Consider the following 13520-nt stretch of genomic DNA (forward strand, 5'->3'; position numbering starts at 1 on the left):
CTCCCAATTAACTATGTGAAATTGGTTACAAACTTGCAACTTGTTTTGGGTCCGTTTCATGTAAAGTTTTAAAAATCGGAATTGGATACGAGATCGATCTTCATCGATTCTGAGTTGAATCACCTCGGAATCAGGTGAAATCACCTGAACTTGCCATGACTTGGCTTAACTCGATCGGATTCAGTATGCGTTGAATCAGGTATAATCGAAATTAACTTGGGCGATTCAACCAATTTCGATCTAAGTATTAAAACCATGTTTTTGTTGTTGTGTTGATTGGTCACTTGGTCATTTTGATCTCATGGTAGATAGTGAATCCTTTTCGAGAAAGGAATGTGTTAAATTTGATGGCATGTATCAAATTTGGTGGCATTTACGTGTTGTATCTTGATTTTTTTTTTCAGTCATCAAAGGAAGAAATGCATTAGAGAATGTTCAGGCATGTGTGGTTTTGTTGCATGGTATATGTGGAGGGTTAATGACTTGCATTTTTTTTTTTCTTTCAAAGAAAGTGGACGCCTTCTAAGGTGATCATGGCGGCGCAAAAGGCTTGGGCCGAGCTTCTTGAGACTTAAGTTCTGAGCAATGTTCCTTCCAATATCCCTAATCCACCTTCTGATGTTTGCAAATTGTGGACAATCTCTCGGAGTAGTTTTTTAAATTGAACATTGATGCGGCATGAAAGAAAGATGAACAACAAGGAGGTATTGACATTCTTATTAGAGATCATCAGGGTCATGCTTGTGTGACAATATCTGAGCCCTTGTGCTTCGGTTCTATTTTATTGGGTGAAGCTGATTGGTATGTTAAAAGCAATCTTTGTATGTTTTGACTGCCATGTTGTATAGATGGATTGAAAAATCTTTGTTCTTACATCTCGAGTGAGAATATAGCCATTCATTTACTTGTTCAACTTGTGATTGAGGACATTTTCCATATATCTTCATATTTTTTGGAATGTAATTTTCATTTTATCTCTAGGGAGATCAACACTGTCAACTATTCCTAGCATAGTTAGTTATGCCACTAATCCACACAAGAACTCAATTTTAATGGCATCTTTGAAATTTGATATATTTGTATACTTACTTTGATTATGTTAAAGAGATATTTTGATTTTATGCTAAGGTTGGTAAGAGAAAAAAGGGTTTTACAATTATTTTTTGGTATAATTTAGAAGGAAATGACATTATTGTAATTAATATTAAATGGGGAAGAACAAATTATACTAAACACCATTTTCGTTCTAAACGGCGTTCTTGAGACCGTTACCAAACGCTCATTTTCGGTCTCAGAACGCTGTTCCAGACCAGAAACGCCAAAGAACATTTCTAGTCAAGAATAGGCATTCTTTGTTCAGACCGTTACCAAACGCAGCCTATGTAGCTGACTCCTTACCTAGAACGGCTCTATGTGTTCTGAATAGAATAGTTTTGTCTGATTCCACTCCATGGTTGACAGAACCTTCTCACTTGAAATCTTGAATATGTTTTCATAGATATATATGTATATTTTGGGAACAGGAGGTATCCGGCCTTTTGCTGACTAAATCCCCTAGGACTTGTGCATGACCCCGCAACACACACGAACCGGGAGATATTGGAGCCCCATATTCATCAAAGAGTTTCCTCTCAGACGGGATGCCCCAATGGGGAGGCAGAGTCAAACTCAGGACCTTTAGCTTCCTTAGGCCTCGTCCCTTACCAACTACGCTGCCCCTTAGGGTTGCTTTCATAGAAATTTGTTTACCAAAAAAAAAAAAAAAGGGGTTAATTTTATTTTGACCCTTATAAATATGTGGATTAAAGATCTAATATAATGAATCACATACTAAGAAATTGAGCCCTAAAAATTTGACATGTGGCTAAATCACTCTATTATTAGATGATGACGTGGATGATATCATGTCAATGCAAAATGCCAATCAACCCACCGAATTCCCGCCCTTTCTTCGAACAAATTATTTATACGATTAATTGCCCTTTTGGCAATTTTTCGGAGTAACAAAACTTGGAAAAGAGGTTACGGATAAGCTTTTGCGGGCGACGACGATGTCGATAGGAACTGCTGCTCACCTCCACCTCAACGTCAACTTCACTCCTTACTGTCTTCTCCGTCACTGGCCAAGAAACAAAGTCCTCGCCGGTTATCGGCCTGTTTCATGTGCTATGGAACGGCAAGCGCTCTTTAACCGCATCGCTCCTGTATACGATAATGTACGACTTCTTTCTTTCATCCGATGGTAGAAAAATGAAATTTCTCACATTCTAAATGTCTTTGCAGATCATATGCTTTAGGTGATAGCGTCAAACTAAATTGATTTTTGTTTGAGTAGAGTAGAGAATCTCTAAATTTAGGTGATATTTCTATGTTCTCTATCACGGAACATTTCTCAGTTGAACGATTTGTTGAGCTTGGGGCAGCACCGTGTGTGGAAAAGAATGGCTGTCTCCTGGAGTGGGTGAGTACACCATTGCTTTTATTAGTTTTTTCTGCCACCTCTTTCTCTGTCTCCGCCCCTTCTCTTTGCATTACTTATTCAATACTCAAAGCTTTACATTTTCTGCTTCTCCTGAGTAGAGCAACAGAGGGAGACTGCGTGTTGGATTTGTGTTGTGGAAGTGGGGATTTAGCGTTTCTTTTGTCTCAGAAGGTTGGCTCTGAAGGCAAGGTTGGTTTATTTGTTCATCACTTCTTTTCTTATATATATTTATGTTATTTTGCAATTTTGGGTCTTAGGCTCTTGATTAACCACCACGCTGGTTTTGGTTAGTAATTTTTCTCAAGTAATTTCCATTCATGTTTATGTATATACACACGCGATAGTCTTACAAAACATCAATTCCTTTGTGATAGGAAATTTTTCGTTTTCACGTTCCTAGTAATACTCATAATTAAAAACTAAAATTACAAAAATATCAGTCCCTTTTTCAATTATAGAAGATATAGCGGGCACAATGTGTAGTATAATTAGCTAGATCTCTCAAATCTAAATAGGCAACAGTTCAGTCCAATCCATAAAATAAATATATGAAAGCATGAAAGACAATTCAGAAACAAAATTGAAACAACAGCCAACTTTGGGGCATCTATTTTTTTTTATAAACAATGAAAAGATATGGGTATGGAAAATTTGGCAGGTTATTGTTAGAGCAAAGCACCAACCAAAGCACGAAAAGAAACAAGAACAAAGCAAGATGACACAGAGATATAACGTGGTTTGCACACCAGTATGGTGTGCTACATCCAGGGCGAAGACAAAGCTGTTTCACTATGTAAATCGGAGAAAGTTACAATTGAGAACTCTCAAGAACACCCAAAGCGGCGCTGCTGCTCTCTCTCTGAAACCCTAAAACGAAAACCCCCAAATCTTCCTCATCTTTACAACAAAGCGGGTAAAGAACATAAATACTCCTCCATTGGATCCAGGTCGATCCATCGGGTCGGGTCGAAAAACGGGTCCAAGATTTTGAGACATACATAACAGTTATTGTGTCTGATCAGAGTCCATTTGGTACAGGTACCTTCTTTAAATCCAATGGTCCAAAGCAATCTCTTGTTTGTGGTGTGCACACCTAATGTATTCCCTACCTGTCTTGTAGATAATGTGTAAGCATTTGAAGTAGGTCACCACCACTTTAGGCTCTGCCTGGTTGAATAGAAAATGGTGAATAGTAAGGTAAAATATTTGAGAAGAAAAGACCAGTAGCATAGCAGAAATAGGTACCTTTTGGTTGTGATTGAAAGGTGAAGTAATATTTCTGCATTTGCTGAGGAGGGATTATACTAAATGTAGGGAGTCTCATTATCTTTTGTGTGTATTTTCACGATTCACAGGTGACTGGTCTTGACTTCTCAAAGGACCAATTATTTGTTGCAGCATCTCGACAAGACTTGCTTTGGAAGGCTTCCTACAAGAACATAGTGTGAGCATTGGTAAATCTAGCACATGATAATGCATTTAACAAAGTCTTCTTATTATTTCACATGTTGACCACATGGCTTACAAGCACACACTTCTTGTGACCCAAATTGCCAATTAAAGCTGAGAACCAAAAGGTTATGAAACCTGGATTGCATAGAACTGTAGAAGGTGCCGCTTGGACAGTGGTAAGGACCTTGGATTGTTGTTTACCAGGTCTCGGGATTGAACCTGCCCTTCACACTTCTTCTAATCCTCCCAATCACACACCTCTCTCTCTCTCATAACCAAAAAAAAAAAAAAAAAACCTTCTTGATTGCATAGCTGGATACCAAAATACAGACCAAGGAACTAAGAAGGGAGGATTGTACCTCCAAACGAGTTATTTCTATCATCTTTGGTCAGAGGACTGAAATTGGCATTTCTCAATAACTTTAATAAACTAAGTGAAAAGAAAAAGGTATTGGAATGAAATTCTGAAAGGTAGTGGTGTTGCTGTTTAGTTTTCATAGGAGTCTCTTGTGTATATAGCCAGTTCTGGGTGCTTTCTTGGGAGAGGTATCTGCTTTCATAATTTGCTCTTTGTATGTGTCTTCTCACATTGTAGAATCCCTGTGTTTTCTATTTTGCCCTAACCTTATCATTGCAACTTCCTGCTGATCAAGTCATCGTCATATTCTCTTGTTTGGCCTCTTGATCTTCTGTCCTAACCGTTTCTTTCCCCCCCCCCCTTTTTTTTTGTTAAAGATAAGTGATATTTACCATCTCATATCATCCTTATTGTCAGTTCCCACATTTCATTTCTGAAGTTTGTCTTCTTTATTTGCCAAAGCTCACTTGTTTACTTTAAGATTTTGAACATATTTTATCCTCTTTGATCACAACCTCTGATCTCAGCTGAAGATTCTAACCCTCCTGACATGATGGTCTTGATCTCATCATTAAATCTTACGATCATGCAACCATTCTTTTCATCCTGATGACTTGATCATATCACAGTCATATCTTCATTAATTGATCAAATTGTTATCTAATAACTCACAATTGGATAATGGTCTAGTTTCATTCATCATTCATCTTGGATCCTTAATCATAGATTATTGATCTTCTCATTATTGCCCATCAATCTCTATTATTGAGCCTAGACTCTTTATTTTCTCATCATGTTTTCGTTGATGAGCTTTTGCCTCCATTGACAACAACAACAACTCAGCCTTATACCCTACTAAATAGGGTCGGCTACATGGATTCTTGTCCTCCAGTCAGCTCTATTTGAGGTCATACTTGATACAAGGTCTAAGCTATGCATGTCTTTCCTCACCACTTCTCCTAAGGTCATTTTAGGTCTGTCCCTGGCTCTTTTAGTTCCTTTAATCTGAATCAAATCACTCTTCTGTACTGGAGCATCCAAAGGCCTTCATTGAACATGGCCATGCCACCTCAAATGATTTTCTTGTGGCTTATTTAATGTAAAGCTAGGACACAACTATCCTAACCCCAAACAGGATCACAAGCAACACCCACAATTGGTACTGACTTCAGACTTATAACAGTATATGCATATTAACTCAGAAGCAAGTAAGGAATGAATATAACAGTCCCTAAACCCTCAAATATACCCTACACATGTAGGAAATAACCCCAGCCAACTATTACACTAGGCGGCAGCCATTAGCCCCCAGCCGCAGGTCAAGACTAGTCTTAAGAACTCAGAAAATAGGTTGAATTCAAAAACTTAGATAAAATAAAGAGAATAGGGCAGAGGTTACCATTGAGTGTAGGTAATCATGGTTGGAAGTATCCTTCAAAAATTCAAACCAAACTGATGGTCCAATTTGTAGTTGTGACAAATCTTGATTTAGGTCAAAGAATAGGAGATTTTCAAGATCTCACAAACCAGGCCTCAGAACAGGCCAAAACCCTGTCAAGTGGTGCTCTTGGTGGTGTGATTTGATCCTCTAAATGTTACCCAAGAGGCCAAGACTGATGGATGAATTCTGAGATAAGTGGACTCGAAGTTGCAAGGAAAAACCAGAACAGCAGTGCTGGTTGTGTCCTCTGATCAGCAAGTAATAACAGCAGCAGCTTGAGGCTTCAACGGTAACTCTAATGGAGCTCGGATAAATAGGGAAACAGAAACCTATTGGAGAAATAGAAGAGGGGAAGGGATATGGCTATCTCAGCCTTGAGTATCTGACCTGAGGTCTCTCACCTCACAGCCTCTCACTGGTTGTCATTGCACAAAGCAAACAATCAATCAACTTCATTAAAATCGTGAGGGAGGACCAGCTGGTCCATTACATATATGGTATTAAGTGCTAGAACCAAAAAAGGAAAGAAACAAAAAGGGAAGTCTCTTACAAGGAAAGACTGAGGGTTATTCCCCAAGCAATTACAGTCTAACTTGTCTTTAACTAAGTAACCATAAAATAGAAACAAAGACTAAAAATGAAAAGGAAAAAAATATTGACGAAATAACTTGTAGCCCAAGCCATCCCCACGATTCTGGTTTTGGGAGAACCAGTTACTCCCAGCCGCATGGGCTGGCCCCCCCAAAGGTCTTGGTCAATAGGTAGCATGTGGACTTGACCCTTTCTGGATTCCTATGGCTGTACTTCAAGCCTAGGAATCGATCTGCATCATTTTCATTTATTGGAACTACTCCCAAATCAGCTCTAGTATGATTATTCCTTTCTTTATCCTTCCTAGTTTTGCCACTCATCCATCTCAACATCTTCATCTCCGCTACACTGAGTTTATCAATATGATGCTTCTTAACTGCCCAACTTTCTGCACCATACATCATAGCCGGTTGCATGACTATCTTATAAAATTTTCCTTTAAGTTTTAAAGGAATACGGGTCAATCACACAACACTTCGGATGCATCTCTCCACTTCATCCATCCTATTTTAATTCTTTGTGAAACATCATCCTCTATATCACCTTCTTTATTTATGATTTAGGCCACATACCTACAATAATCACTTTGTGGAATCTCCCTCTCATCAATTTTCACTACCTCATTATCTGTCCTAGTGTAACTAAAGTTACAGACCATATACTTCCTCTTCGTTCTACTTATCTTAAAACCTTTTGATTCCAAGGTTGATCTCCATAACTCCAACTTGGTGTTAATCTTTGCTTTTGTCTCATCCACCAAAACAATATCATTAGCAAAAAGCATATACCAAAGAACCTCATCTTGAATGTCTCTGGTTAAACCATCCACGATAAGTGCAAACAAATAAGGGCTTAAATCTGATCCTTGATGTAACCCAATGATAATTGGAAATTTACTACCTTGACCCCCCACAATTCTTACACTAGTCACCACACCATCATGCATATCTTTGATATGTCCACACATTTACTTGAAATACTTCTCTTCTCTAGTACTTGTTAAACTCTCTAGGGACTTGTCATAAGCTTTTTCTAGGTCAATAAAGACCATGTAGAGATCCTTCTTGCAATCTCTAAATCTTTCCATCAGTCTCCTAAGTAAGTAAATAGCTTTTGCCGTGGATCTTCCTGGGCATAAAACCAAATTGGTCCTCCGTAATAGTAGTTTCTTGTCTCAGACTCTCAGGTGGGTTTTAATAACCCTCTCCCATAATTTCATAGTATGACTCATTAGTTTATTCCTCTATAGTTATTGCTACTTTGAATATCATCTTTTATTTTTTGTAAATCGGAACCACAATGCTTCTCCTTCATTCATCTGGAGTTTCCCTTGTGCTCATAATCTTATTAAACAGCTTGGTTAACCAAGATAAACCACAAATTCCTAAGCTCTTCCACACTTCTATTGAGGCCTCATCTGGGCCTTGTGCCTTACCTACTTTCATCCTCCTTAAAGCTTATTTTACTTCAGACACCAAGGTACTAAAACTCGGGTCTCGGTACCAACTCGGCTCTTGGAAAAACCGAGACGAGTCGAGATCTCGCCGAGTTGGTGCATTTTTTTTTTCCAACTCAAAGCCTCAACTTTGGGTCGACCCGAGATCCGAGATCTCGCCGAGCTATGTCGAGTTTTGTCTAGTTAGGTAAGGTATTTAAGTGGTAGGTGGGTTAAAATAATGGGTCGAAACCGAGATCCAAACCGAGATCCCAGATCTCGCCGAGATATTGCACTTTTGAGACTCGCAGGCAGTCTCGTCTTGGCTTTTCCAAAAACTGAGAAACTCGGCGAGATCTTGCGAGTTCTCGAACTATGTCAGACACCCAAAATTTTCATATAATCTAAGACATGTGGTGACTTGATGGATAATGCAGTCTTCTGGGACACTATTACTCGAAGTGTTTTCATTAGGTTGCAAAAATAATCTTTCTATCTCTCCTTAATGTCCTTATCCCTTATTAGTACTTTACCATCTTCACTTTTTATACATCTAACATGGTTGAGATATTTATTTTTCCTCTCCCTCATTTTAGCCATCTTATAGATAGCTTTTTCCCCTCGCCTTTGTGCTCAAATTGTTATAAAGCTTTTCCCCCTTCCTTAGTCCTTTGCCATGTCTTAAAACTAGCTTTCTTAGTCTTGATGGCTGCTTGAACCTCATCATCCCACCACCAAGTCTCCCTACATGAATGACGTTTTCCTTTTTATTTGCCTTGAACACCTTGAGCAACCTTCTTAATTCAAGTAGTCATCTCATTCCACATCATATTGGTGTCTCCTTCAAAGTCATATTTTCCTTGTTTGACCACTTTATCAGTAAATGATTTCAAAGTATCTCCTTTTAAGCTCCATCACCTTATCCTAGGGTAAATAAGCTCACCTTTCTTACGATTCTGCTTAGAGAGGCACATATCCATGACCACTAATCTATGTTGTGTTAGCTACTTGACCGATATGCCAAAAGCTCTGAAGCTAAAAGAAGCTCCGAAGCTAATGGAACGCATTAAATCAAGCCCTTAACCTATCTCATACTAGGCTGATCCAATCTAGTGCCCATACACTAGAGTGGGCCCCATTAGGCACATAACATGTTGTGTGGTCAGGCTAACCTTACAGTCCTTATATAACAATCTATTGGACCTTTTAGTTAGGAAGAAATCTATTTGGCTACTATGACCATAGTTGTCACGGCGTCACGGCGATCCAAGTCGGTGGAGGGGTGTCACGTCGATATATTGACATGGCGCCACCATGGCGTTGCCATGGCGAGCATGTCGACCATGTTTTATTTTTTATTTTCTCTATTTTTAATGGTTTAATAGATGTATACTCAAGCCATGTTTTATTTTTTCTCTATTGTTTCTCAAGCTTTAAGGATGGCAATCTTGTAATTAAGCATAATCTAAGAAAGGGCATAAAAGGGTTTTGATTTAATGACTAAGGGTAAACTTGGAGGGATGTGTAAAGTATGGACAAAGGGGAATAAAAGAAGAGAAGGGTACTTTAGGAAAAAGGAAAAAATAAGGGTTTGTAATAACCCACGATCGGATTTATGGTTATCTTCAACCTGGGACGGAAAAAGGCAAAGTACAGAGGAGATAACTCCTTCAACTCTTCTCTGTCCAATCTAAACCTTCAAGCAAAGCATCGCCACATCATGTTCTATCAATTCCAGCAAGAACTCATCACAGAAATCAACTAAGCAAGGAGTATTTAATTCCTGGAATCAGATCTGGTGACTGCTTAGTTGCAAAACAGAGACAGAGAGATAGGAAGAAGAAATCGAAGAGGGAAAGAGAGATAGGAAGAAGAAATCGAAGAGGGAAAGAAGAAATAAAGAAGAAATCGAAGAGGGAAAGAGAGATAGGAAGAAGAAATCAAAGGACGCCATGGCGTAGGTCGCCATGCAGGCTTCTCCAGCGCTAGGACGCCATGGCGACGCCATGACAACTATGACTACGACGCCCACTTTTGAAGGTAACTAAATGCTCCTTTCCCTTTTCAAAGTAAGTGTTTACAATGGATAAATTATAAACCACAGCAAAATCTAAAACTGAAATCCCCTCCTCATTCCTCTCGCCAAAACCATATCCTCCATGTACACCTTCATAGCCTCTACGTTTACCAACATGTCCATTCAGATCACCCCCTATAATAATCTTTTCTCCCTGACTAAAACCTTGCACTAATCCATCCATGTGTTACCTAAATTGTAACTTACTACTTTCATCCAATCCTACTTGAGGTGCGTGAGCGCTAATTATATTGACAACTTCTTTCTCCAACACAAGCTTGATGGATATAATCCTATCTCTGAATCTTTAACATCCACCATATCATTCTTTAAATCTTTATTCACTACTATGCCCACTCCATTTCTATTACTTTTATCCCCTGTTTACCAAAGTTTAAAGTCGTCAAACTCCTTGATGTAGACAAGTCGCCTAAAGGGCTTATTTTATTCTTGGGATGAGTTATATATGTATTGGGCCTTTGATTCCATGTGCTTTCTTTGTAATGGTTCACTTTAATAGACCTAAAATGTGGGTATAAGGTAGGCATATGGGATTAGGCTTAGTCAGTTAGCTATTTAAGTTTTCCTATTAGTATTATGATTCCTTTGTCAACTATGTTTTGTAGTTAGCAATAGGATTTGATTTTCCTAGTCAGATTAGGATTCTTATTTTGTTTTTTATATATAACTTGTAAGGGTCAAGGCCATAGACGATTTATGATGAATAAAGTTTGAAGTTTTCTTCAATGGAGTGCTGTGCGCTTCAGTAGGGGGTGAAATATCCTTGGAGGGCAGAGAGATTCTGTACCTTGTTGGTGGGAAGCCATAGTTATCCTTCTCTTGCTTCTCTTATTCTGTTTTCTCCTTCTCAAGTAAGTACTGTTACCATGTGTTCTTTGTGTGCTTGCTGGAATTCAATTTAACCTGAGATTGTGAGGGATTTTCATCTCTTTGAATACTGTTCACATACTGTTCATACTGGGGTTTAAATCACAGCAATAACCCTCTCAAATAGACCTGGTAGATACCCCTGTTTTTTATTCTCTTTTGCTGAAAATGAGATTTCTTTTATTGGAGGATCCGTCCATCAGATTCCCTCCATCTTTTGGGGCATTCAAGGCCTCCCCAAGAGAGACATTCGACCAGGGTTAATTGCTGATCTGATTTGATTAAGTTTCTCCTGATTCTATCTATTTTCTATCTTAGACTTAAAGTTCCTTTGATTACTTTAAATCTGACCTTTAGATTGAAATCAGGTTTTGGGGATTACATTAACCAGCCAAGAAGGGAACTCAACTTGAATCTTAGGCTGATCTGTTTCTTGGATTGAATTTAATTTCAGTTTTTTCATCTCAGGGATCTCTGCCCGTGAGGTCACTGTTTCCTATATTACTCCCAAACCGCTTATCAGATCATTCCCATCTTTTGAAGGGTTATTATTCTTCCTATTAACTATTCCTACCCTAGTGTTTGGTGTTAGTCTGAGAGGTTTGAGTTTTCAGCCAATTTTCGGATTTCTATCTGAGGAGGGTTTTGACTTGGGATCCTATGCGGGAGGGGTTTTGACTTGTCTGCACCAATTAGCTTTGGCCTCCATTCACAACATGGCACTATATTAAGTCCTGACCCCTGTATCCAGTGGAAAGGATTTTCATTTAAACAGAACTTTGAAATAGACTTTCTTTCATACTCACCTAGTGAGCAATCTCTTTTTTTTTCTGCAAGTTTTATATGAAAGTAAATATCTACTTTTTAGAGTTTTCAGGTTTGCAGGTTTTATATGGAAGTAAAGATCTTGATTGTGGATGTGCCCACGTGAATGTTGTTTTATATATTAGAGTTGCTTGGACAATCTGTTAGCAAAGTTCAAGGTTTCGCCGAAATTTTGCGAAGCGAAATATTTAGGTTTCTCAAGATGTTGAAACGAAACTCCATGAAAAATGTAAAAAGTGCAAGGTTTTGGAAAAAATTTCAACAGTATGTGTGGTTTGGTATCGTTTTAACCGAACCAATACAAACCTTTAATATAAAATGTATAGTTTCGAACAAAATGGGTTGAAATTTAGACCCTTTTCGTTGGTTTCGCTGGTTCGACTCTAGGGTTTGTAGAAACATATTTTTTGTGATTTTTGGCCAAATCACTCCCATACAAACGTGGAACAAAAGGACTCATCAAAAGCAACAATTTGCTGCATTTGTGGAAGTTTTGTGCAAGATTAAAAGTTGTGTGAAACAGGTCATATAATAAAATGTATACAAACACTGTACAACGTATACTACCAACCTAGGCTCCGAAGTCAAACTGCCATTTTGGATGTGTGTTTTTACAATCTAAGTGTTCCACTATGTTTAGAGGGTCTTAAATAGGGTTTCTTAAACGTTTCAGGACTTAATTTGGCCATTTGGACCTCAAAACCATCTATTGAAACCATCCACCGAAACCTTGCAGGTTTCAACCGAAAATTTGCACTTTCGCAAAATATGTCGAAACCATGCTCAAAACCTGGAACCTTGTTTGTTAGTCAACATTCTTGCCTATTCCAAGAAACAATCTGTTAGTGAACCTTTTAGAATTGCCTTGAAATGACTGAGCTTAAGTTGCTATTTTGCATTACTGGTGAATGTAATACACCTTTTCTTCCGACTTGCAGGTGGATTGAAGGTGATGCACTTGACTTACCATTTCCAGACAGTTACTTCGACGCAATAACTGTCGGCTATGGGCTACGCAATCTGGTAGATAGAACTAAAGCCATCAAGGGGATGTTTCGAGTCCTAAAACCAGGTCATTGCATTCTATCTCTCTTTCTCTCTCTCTCTGATCTATAGTGGGATATCTCATTCTTGCTGAGTGTTTCAGGTGCTAGAGTTTCCATTCTGGACTTCAACAAGAGCTCACAACAGTTTACTTCCACCGTTCAGGTATTTATGTTTGCTCAGATATTTTTAATACCATATTCAACACCTTTGAAGAGAATGGATCAGATCTCCCTAAAATAGTCAATGTTTTCTTGCTTGAATTGATCAACTTTAATTGATTTTTTTGGTAAGAATACTGCAGTTTTCTATTTGGTATCAGTTTGAATAGGAAATCCATTTCTCCTGTGTTTATTACCATTTGATCCACTTTTGGTGCAACTACTATTAGTCCAAATCATGTATCAATGAATTTTTTTACATGTTATGTGTTGGAAAACATTTTAAGTAGTGACCGCTGGAAACTTAAATATTGTGATATTTATATATCTGCATGAGGATATTGAAGAATATGCTGGTATCCCCCTTTTAGTTGTTTGAGGTATGAAAAAAAGAATAGAAAATGAGAATTTATGAAAATGATATTGTAGGTTGTATTCACTTAGAAGACTTGATAAAATACTGTCCATCATATTATCCACCCATTTATTAATATCCTATCACTATATAGTACCTACCAAAATTTGAAAAGTAGTTTAATGCAATTATTTATTTATTATTGTTTTGAAGAATAGTAGCCTGTTTTCTATTTCATACTTTCATTTACCAGCATGTTTGCAAACTGTGTATTTGATTTTGAGCTTATTCATTTTGCAAGGAATGGATGATTGATAATGTTGTCATTCCAGTGGCAAGCCGTTATGGCCTCGCTGAAGAGTACACATACTTGAAAAGTTCAATTAGGGAATTCTTAACAGGTATTTTGTC

At 38.1% G+C, this 13520-nt stretch overlaps 1 protein-coding gene across 6 annotated transcripts in view; it reads left to right on the plus strand.

Moving 5' to 3' along the window:
- Positions 1-2011: 2011 nt before the first annotated feature.
- Positions 2012-13520, plus strand: part of LOC122670900 (2-phytyl-1,4-beta-naphthoquinone methyltransferase, chloroplastic-like) — a 37435-nt gene continuing 25926 nt past the window's right edge. For 4 of the 6 annotated variants that reach the window (XR_006334274.1, XM_043867926.1, XM_043867924.1 and 1 more), the window contains exons 1-7: positions 2012-2216; positions 2397-2461; positions 2581-2671; positions 3838-3926; positions 12488-12621; positions 12697-12758; positions 13411-13510. Coding sequence is in view for 5 of the 6 variants with exons in the window: in XM_043867926.1 (XP_043723861.1) it covers positions 2052-2216; positions 2397-2461; positions 2581-2671; positions 3838-3926; positions 12488-12621; positions 12697-12758; positions 13411-13510 (706 nt within the window). In the remaining variant the exon portion in view is untranslated. Of the gene's footprint in view, positions 2217-2381; positions 2462-2580; positions 2672-3837; positions 3927-12487; positions 12622-12696; positions 12759-13410; positions 13511-13520 lie in introns of all 6 variants that reach the window. The other 2 variants (XM_043867927.1, XM_043867928.1) reach the window with 2 other exon arrangements.

This window comes from Telopea speciosissima, chromosome 8 (genome assembly GCF_018873765.1).
Source record: "Telopea speciosissima isolate NSW1024214 ecotype Mountain lineage chromosome 8, Tspe_v1, whole genome shotgun sequence".
NCBI lineage: Eukaryota > Viridiplantae > Streptophyta > Magnoliopsida > Proteales > Proteaceae > Telopea > Telopea speciosissima.